We start from the raw sequence: 8,619 nt of genomic DNA on the forward strand, positions 1-8,619 counted from the left end.
TCAGGAGGGCCAGACCTGCCCCCATGGCTCTTGGGCAAGACGCTCTGCAGGGATAGGGGCAGGGTTGGCCGAGGGGAAATGCTGCCAGAGCTTCATCCGTAAACCTGGCCTGGTCCCCGAGGAACCTGGATGTTTACGAAGTCAAGAGCAAGAGGATATGAACATGCTTGATCCGACAGTGCCGTCCCATCCAAGCACAACCTCTCATTTCTTGAACTGGCTGTAAACAGAGAGAGGGAGGAGCCACTGTGCCTGCCAAGGGAGGCAGAAACTTTGTGAGTAATTTACTGGAAGAAAAACAAGAGGCATACCTCCATACTGGGGCACGAGAGTGTGTGCTTCCTCATGCACATGCACACACGCACAGGAAGCCAATGCTGCATGGCTGCTGCTGATAAGGAGCAGGGTTTCCAGAGAAACACACAACAGGTCTTTTCTGGTTTTTTGGGGGCTGCCTTTGCTCTGCAGTGTTGCTCACTGATGGTGTTTGGACACCACAGCATAAAGAAATGTGGGACACAAAATAAAGGTAAGAGCTGACGGCTGGTGCTGCTGGCGGTGGCTATGAGCTGGACTGAGACATGGGAAGCTGGGGGGAGCAAACAACAGTGGGAAAGAGGGGAGCACTGAATGACATGCCACCCCACGGGAGTATCTTCAAATGGCAGAGTGAAAGGGATGCCAAACAAGAGCAGGACTGAGGAGGGTTGGGCATCTGAATAGGTCTTTGGGATGGACGGGGCATGGCTGGGAGCCCAAGGAGACAACACCTGTCACATGGCAGGAAGAGCCCTTCCTCTTCAGAGGAATGTGCAGCCCTCACACTCTGTCCCCAGAGCTGGAACATATGGGAACATCTCAGACAAACCCTGGGTCTTTGGATGCTATGCAAGGCCAGGTCAGTGGTGATTTGGCTGTGGGCTGGTGGCCAAGCGAGGACAGGATCCTCCAGGGGTGGAGACATTTGGCTCATGGATATCCACTTGCAGTGGCCACAGAATGTGCACTATTTCCTAGAGACTCGTGGCCAGTGGGATCTGGTGGATAAGGTCCCCACAACTGTGGGCTCCTGCTCAGCCCCCACTGACTGCCAAAGCCATGCAGTTCAGCAAGCAGGAACCTGGGGGGTAGGGGCAGGGGATCAAACATACCTGAAGGATGGCATTTAATCATCTAGACACTGACCATTGAGGCAATTCAGTAGCCAAGATTTGGGAGGAAGGACGCAGAGGACTTTGAAGGAGAAACAGAAGAAAGATACCAGCTCAGAGATGACGGAAGGCAGGGATGCCTTCCCCAGCTCATGGGAAAACCACAGCTTCTTACTTTAGCAGTGGGCATGATCCGAGAGCATGTCAGACCTGTCTGGTACTTGTGCCATCTCCCAAGAGGAATGCAGCCCCTTAGTGGAGTTTGACTCCCCCAGCATCCCCCATGGAGCTCACTGGCCCAGCCAGGAGGTTCTGGTCAAGATGTGTTCAGTGAAGGAACAGAGGGTGTCCAGGTTTAAGGACCTGTGTAAATGTCATGAATGAGAGTAAATGCTTTTCCTAGGAATGATGTGACTGGCACATAAGGGGGCGAGGCCAGCCCTGCACCTAGAGGTAGCCTAACTCTGAGCACTTTGTTACCATCTGACATTCATTATCTTGGCTGCTGAGTGGCATTCATTAGGATTGCAAAACATCCCCACACACTGTGTACTTGATGTCTGCATCCAAGGACTGTGACCGTGCATCTGAACTGCAATTTCCACATCCGCCCACCCTTCCATCCACTGTCAGGTGTATGTCTGACTTCAGAGATGTGACAGTGACCGAGACTGATGTTATGGGACAGTCCCAGAGACAGTGTGGCCTGTGTTGTGGGGATGTGCAAGATGTTGGAACCTGGAGAGCTGGCTACTGCCAAGCAGGGTCTAAGGCACTGGACTCAGTTTCCTTTCTCCACTGTGAACCTCCCCTTGTTCCTGTCCCTGCCCTGCCGCTGGCCTGTGTGTTTGGCATGAGCCTGGTAGAGGCAGGACGTCCCTCCTTGCTCACTGCTGTGACCCCAATGAGGTGGGGGACCTGGCAGGTAGTCTACCTTGTGAAATGTGCAAAACAAATGAGGGACAGACCTTTACATGGGTCACAGAGCTTCCTCATTATGGGGGCCACCACAGGAAGAGACCAGGGCCAACATCAGCAGCCTGACTTCCATACTTTTTTCCTGCCACTGGGAAACAGGGACGTTTGCTTTCTATGTGTCTGCCTAAGATGCTTTTTCTTTTTATACTGAGAGCAGGAGGTCCAGTTGGGGCAAACAACATTTTGAATGTAAGGTTTCCCCCCAATGGCATTGGACATTGCTGAAGAAATGTCCGTTCTTTGGGAGAAGAGAGAATTCTTTCCTTATATCATGGCTCTACCTGCCAACTTCTCATTCATCAATGTCAAGACTGGCTGTGTCCCCAGAGTCTCCCATGTGCTATGACTGGCAGACCTCTGTCTCTTGAACCCAGGCTCTGCATTCTCTCTGAAGACATCTCACTGGGAGGGAAAGAAGCCCCAGGGCCACCTGGGAAACCTCAGGAATCATAGTGCTTGGTCTATCCAGCCCAGTCAGGACAGTTCACACGGGCCTCGTGGCAGCCTACGGAGAGTGGGTGAGCCCCATAGGCAGACCTGGCTCCCATTCTTCCCGGCCAGAGGGCCACGCGCCATCTCCAGAGTCCCAACAACCCAGCTGAACACTGGCTGCTCTTCTGGGCTTAACTCATGTTACACTAAAGCTGGAAAAGCTGCTCATGCACCACTCCATGTCCTTGCCCACACCTGCTCCCATGTGCTATCATCTGTTCATGAGTGCTCATACATGCCTTCACATGTCCTCGCACAGTCTACTTCCTGTGGTGTCACACATCTGTTCACTGTCTGCTCACGAGATGCTTCCACAGGTTGCTGCGCTCTCCTTCCCACTCCAGCCGAACAAGCTGCACTCAGCAAATGTGCATCTCTGTGTCCTAGCAGATGATGCCACCCCAGCACATGGCAGGACCTCAGCATATGCAGTTACGGTGAGGGAGGGAGCCGGGGTGGGGACAGCTCCACAGGTAAGGCTGGGGGCTGCAGCACCCTAGTGCTGCCAGGTGGCAGGGGGTGGGAACGTTTCTGGCCCTGATGAGCGTCCCCAAGGCCAAGAGATGGCAGTGAGCTAGAGACCTCCTGATGGACAGAAATCCCCTTACACCTTGCCAAGTGGACTCAGGAGTGTGATCAGTTCAGGCTGATGAGGACACGAGAGCGTGAAGCACTCATTGAACAACTTCCATAGAAGCATCTTGAATAAATTACCCATTGCCCAGATTTCTATCAGAAATAGGATCAGGGAAACTTACCATGTTCATTGAAATTATTGCAGCATCACAAATTTAGCCACAACAGCTCAACTCAGGTATTAAGATAGTCATTTGTGATGCTCAACCTCATTTTCCCAGAACACCACCTATCAGGGCAGATTTTCTTTCTAAAAAGGCCAGTGGTGTCTGGAGGTCCATATGCCAGTGGAAGACATCTGCTGTGTCTGAGCAACCTCAGGCTTACACTCTGGGAGGGGAATGAACTGATTTTCCTCTCTTTCTTTCCACAGAGCCGTGGAGCCTTGGATGCTGCCATGTGGGGCTGCACCTGGCTCAATGGGACGGGGAGGGGCGAGGAGCCGCCCATCTGCCAGGACCTCCACCTTGGGTTGTCAGTGCTCTCGCTACTCTACCTCACTATGGGAGTCCCTGTTGGTCTGGGCTACAACGCGCTGCTGGTGCTGGTCAACCTACACAGCAAAAGCAGCATGACCATGCCAGATGTGTACTTTGTGAACATGGCCATCGCAGGCCTGGTCCTTAGCACCTTGGCCCCTGTGCACCTCCTCAGCCCCCCCAACTCCAGGTGGGCCCTGTGGAGCTTCAGCAGTGAGGTCCACGTCACACTACTGACCCTGTTCAATGTCTCCTCCCTGGTGACCATGTACTCCACTGCCCTGCTCAGCCTTGACTACTACATCGAGCGGGCACTGCCACGGACCTACATGGCCAGTGTGTACAACACCAGGCATGTGTGTGGCTTTGTCTGGGGTGGTGCCCTGCTCACCAGCTTCTCCTCGCTACTCATCTACATCTGCAGCCACGTGTCCACCCGGATCACCGAGTGCTCCAAGATGCAGGACACAGAGGCAGCTGACGCCATCATGGTGTTCATTGGGTATGCGGTGCCAGCCCTAGCTGTCCTCTATGCACTGGTGCTCATCTCACGGATCCGGAAAGAAGACACGCCCCTCGACCAGGACTGGAGGCTGGACCCCTCAGTGCACAGGCTTCTGGTGGCCACTGTGTACACACAGTTTGGGCTCTGGACACCTTACTACCTGACCCTCCTGGGGCACACAGTCCTCATCTCACGAGGGAAGCCTGTAGATGCATACTACATGGGGATAGTGCACTTTGCAAAGGATTTATCAAAATTTTTGGCCTTCTCTAGCAGCTTTGTGATGCCACTTCTTTACCGCTACATGAACAAAACCTTCCCCAGCAAACTCCGGCGGCTGATAAAGAAAATGCACTGTGGGCACCGGCACTGCTCCCCTGACCAGGTAGGGGTTCAGCAGGTGCTGACGTAGATGGGCCAGCACAGCGGGCACGGCTCACTCTGGGAGTGCTGACCCTGGGGGCCACCGTAGCTAATGGAGGTGGCCATTGACACCCCTGGAGCATGGTGGTGACCAAGCCTGAGGCTTTTGCTTGCTCCCTCCCTCCCTCCTGGATCTCACGCCTCAGGAGACGAGATGACCACGAGGTAAACTGAAGTACAACTGAACGCACAGCACTTTGTTACCTTGGATGCAATGGTGCTTTCTTCCCAGGAAGAGATGCACTGATGCAGAAATAGTACAAGGGGTGTTTTTCTTGAAGTTTTCTGTGATTTTTCCCAAACAGGCCACTCTCAGGCCAAGGCCATGTTCAAAGCAACAGGGGCTTGGTGTGAAGAATAAGCTGCAGTCTCATTAACTTATCTGCTTTCTCCTTGAGATGTGTACATTTCTCCTAAACATACATCTTTAAGGCCCAAGTCCTCAAAACTGATTTATTTTCAGCCTCCTCAACATTAGTCTTTCTAAATGAAGTGATCAAAATCTAAAAGCCAGTATTTATACTTTGTATTGTTAAAATACTTGATTCCTCACCCCCCCATTTTTTTGTTCTATAAAAAGAGATGTTTGATAGAAAATTAACAAGTATTAAAATAAAGGAGATAGACAGAGGAATGCTGACATCAGACAGGGTAGGTGGAGTCTTCTGTGCTATGCTGTTGGTGGGACGCAGCTGTGCAGGTGCTGAGGACAGGCTTGCTGGCTGGGCCTGACAGGGTGTGGTATAGTCACACACAGGAGTGGTTAAAATATATTTTTTAAAAGTGTCAGATGCAGCTGGTTTTAAACAGGGAATAATTAAGTGGCATTGAAGTTCTCTCCTTACCCACCAAATGTACTTGCTACCCCACAGGTAATATCAGCTGATATTTTTCATTATGAATTTGTCCTAAATCAGTTCCCCAAAGTGTGCACAAAGCTAAAGAATATAAATAAACAGTAGAAAGAAAAATGCTGTTAGAATTTCTAACTTAATACCAAAACTGAGAGGGCCTCCCTGGTGGTGAGAGGGCTGGCTGGCAGGGTGCCACATCAGCCAAGGTCTGGGAGGGAGGGGCAGGACACAGGCATGAAAGTGGGCTGCCCAAGGTGACCAGGGACCATATCCCATTTTTGTTAGGCCTTCGTTGCTGTGTGGGAAGGAGCCCCGACTGGCCTGTCTTACTAGGAGCTGCACCTGGATGTCAGCGTGAGGCAGCGCAGGTGAGCACCCTCCCAGCCAAGCGCAGAGGTGTCTCCAGTCCAGGCCGATCACTTGCCTCATTGTCCTCACTCTAGATCTTTTACCATCCTGGTATTTTGTAAACCACTACTTTTAAATGTGGATGTGAGAAAAAACTCCATTCCTCCATACCATCCATTTGCCTCCACCCAATTCTCTAGGATTAAATTACAGGCCTACAGTCCCCTAACTCCCAATTCTGAAACCCAGAAAGCTCTGAAAATGGCAAGATTCACACACCCTCACCCTGCCCCAAGTTTGCAGCAAATTCATTTGGCAGCAACCCCTGACCTGAAGTGACAAAAGGCACTTAAAGTCTGTCCCCACCCCATCATTTCTGAAGAAAGGTTACTGGGATTGGGGGGCACTGCCCCAGGCCCACTGGTGTTCTGTGATACACAACACATACAACGTACTTCGTTCTGACAACCTGAACACTTCTGAGTCGTGAAACATGCCTGGCCCCAAGGACAACGGCATGTGGCTCTGCTCTTTGCGGCCATCCCATGTGGAGACACCACACTCTGGTCCCAGTCTCTTGGGAAATTTAGCCATGAGTTAGTTGCCATTATTTATTATATGCAAACCACATCCCCTCCAAGCATGACATGAGTGAGAGGTTGCCTTGTGAAGAACTACGAAAATATATTGGATGCTGTGGCCTCTGGTTTGATTTCTGCCCTAGCAGCTGTGATACATTGGACAAGTTCTGGGAGCCATTTCCTGATCCGTAAACCATGGGCTGGATTAGACATCAGTGTTCTGTGTTGCTTCTGACTGTGGAAGTTTTGTTTTAAGGTGTGCCAGGGTCTCATCCAAACCTTTAAAGCCACAAGCCTGACTTTCCCTCCCATTCTCCTTCTCAGGCACAGAGCTGGGTGCTGCCTGACTGAGTATAGTAACCGTGGCCTTCACTTTTATGCCAGTTACCACCTTGGATTTTTTCATCCTTCTAATTATGTGTTCCTAAGAAACAGGGCTTACTTTGGCCTGTTTTACACCATTTTACACTGCTGTCCAGTATTCTATATGTTCAGTCTATCACAACTCATTCATCCACTCTGTTGCTGATGGACACTGGGCTGTTTCCAACATGAGGCGACTGTGAAGGGAGCTGCGACGAACTGTTCTGCCCATGCCTCCCAGTGCCCACGACAAGCCCCTCCATGGAGTATATATTCCACAGGAGCAGACACGTCCTCAGCAGTGGCACACTCACCAAACTGCTTCCTGACGGAGCACACTCGTGTGCTGCAGAACTGCAGCTGCTCCTCACTGCCCTTGGTGCTGTTCATCATCTATGTTTTTTGCCAGCCCAGGCGGAGTGCTGAGGTACTTCCCCAGTTATAATGAGGTCAAGGTCGTGTGTACTTCCTCTCTCAGTGATGTGTGCCTCTTTAGCAGTTCTGTCCGTTTTTCTGAGTTGAGGTCATTCTTGATTTATTCTGGACATGAGCCCTCGCCGTGGGCTCTTGACTGAACTGTACTCTTCACTCTATTTTCCTGTTAACAGAAGGACAAGTCCTACTACAGGAGAGGGATGTCAGGAAGATTTCTGCAAAGTTCTGCTTAGAAGACAGATACCTCAGAAAACACCCTGTTCTTCCCTCTCATTAGGCTGGAGGAGGGGTGGTGTTAGCACCAACCGCACCAAAAAATGGCAGCATTTAAGGGATGGAATCATTATTTCACCAACATCACAAATATTCCAAGATGTTTATGCCTAAATCAGCACATACACACATACTCACGCGTGCACACGTTTGTCTTCCTACCGGGAATAAAGTTACTGAAGAGATTTCGCAAACATCAGTTGTAGGGTGGGAGACACACAGAAAGCCCAGAGATTGCCTAAATCCCTGAAGGACAATGCACATGTTAGGGGGCTCTGGAAGGCAGGGGAGGGTCATGGGAGGTCCAGAGACAGGTTACATATTTTGTTTTTTATAAGAAGCAGGTGCCAGCCTTAAATGCTGTGACTATCCCAAGCCATAATGTCTAAGACGTGGCTAAGTTCCTTGTATGACTTAATTTGATATGAAGATACAGACTGAAAATGCTCCTGCCCCATGCTGATAACACCTTTTCTGGCTCCAGCAAAGAGGCTGAGAACATGGGCTCTGAGGGGATGGTGCACACTCAGACCCGGGCTCTGTGCTCACTGTGTGAGCTGAAAAAGCTCTTACCCTCTCTGTGCTTGTTTCTGCCTCTGTAAAATGGGGCAGCTGAGAAAATTAAATGGATAATTCCTGGAAAACATTTAGCAAAGACCAGGCACCTAGAAGTGCTCAATAAAGGTGATTTAGACAGTCATTTCTCAGTGGGAATCCTCCTCCATGGTACATGGTGGGTGTACACCAGGTGCTGCGAGGGACAAAGATGTGTCCTGAGTGACGAAGAGACGGGACCTTCACAAGTCACAGAACAGACCTTCAAAGACTGCATCTGAGCGAATTCTATCCTCTAAAGCAAACCGGTATCCTCTAAGGGGAACCAATCAACGGCTTTTGGATAAATGATGACTATGCTCCAAGGACCTCAGAGGTAACGCCTGGTGCAGGTAAGAACTGCTAGCCAGCACCAAGATGTGGAGAGGCCGGAGGCGGCCAAGAAAGGAAGAGGAGCTGGGAATGGGGAGAGATGACCAGGTTTTGGGCACTGTACCTCAAGCTTCTCATAATGCCTAAATGCAACGCCCCTCCCTCCCTTGAGAG

The 8,619-nt window shown here is 50.8% G+C and overlaps 1 protein-coding gene across 2 annotated transcripts; it reads left to right on the plus strand.

The window, feature by feature from the left end:
• The first annotated feature begins 446 nt into the window (after window positions 1-446).
• On the plus strand, window positions 447-5,974 carry GPR146 (G protein-coupled receptor 146). 2 transcript variants are annotated; one of them, XR_549777.1, is made up of 3 exons: window positions 447-529; window positions 3,631-4,829; window positions 5,804-5,974. XR_549777.1 is itself a non-coding variant. In XM_008564200.1 (2 exons), exon 2 carries the CDS (start codon window positions 3,655-3,657, stop codon window positions 4,651-4,653), a length of 999 nt encoding a protein of 332 aa, XP_008562422.1. In that variant the 5' UTR covers window positions 447-529; window positions 3,631-3,654; the 3' UTR covers window positions 4,654-5,635. The 2 variants fall into 2 exon arrangements, 1 of the variants encoding a protein (XP_008562422.1); XM_008564200.1 differs by lacking the exon at window positions 5,804-5,974 and having other exon boundaries at window positions 3,631-5,635.
• The last annotated feature ends 2,645 nt before the right edge of the window (window positions 5,975-8,619 follow it).

The sequence above is a fragment of the Galeopterus variegatus genome, unplaced genomic scaffold, assembly GCF_000696425.1.
Source record: "Galeopterus variegatus unplaced genomic scaffold, G_variegatus-3.0.2 Scaffold182, whole genome shotgun sequence".
Lineage (NCBI taxonomy): Eukaryota > Metazoa > Chordata > Mammalia > Dermoptera > Cynocephalidae > Galeopterus > Galeopterus variegatus.

Excerpts from the sequence above, each read along its gene's own strand:
- GPR146 (XM_008564200.1), top strand. The coding sequence starts at position 3,655 with ATGTGGGGCTGCACCTGGCTCAATGGGACGGGGAGGGGCGAGGAGCCG.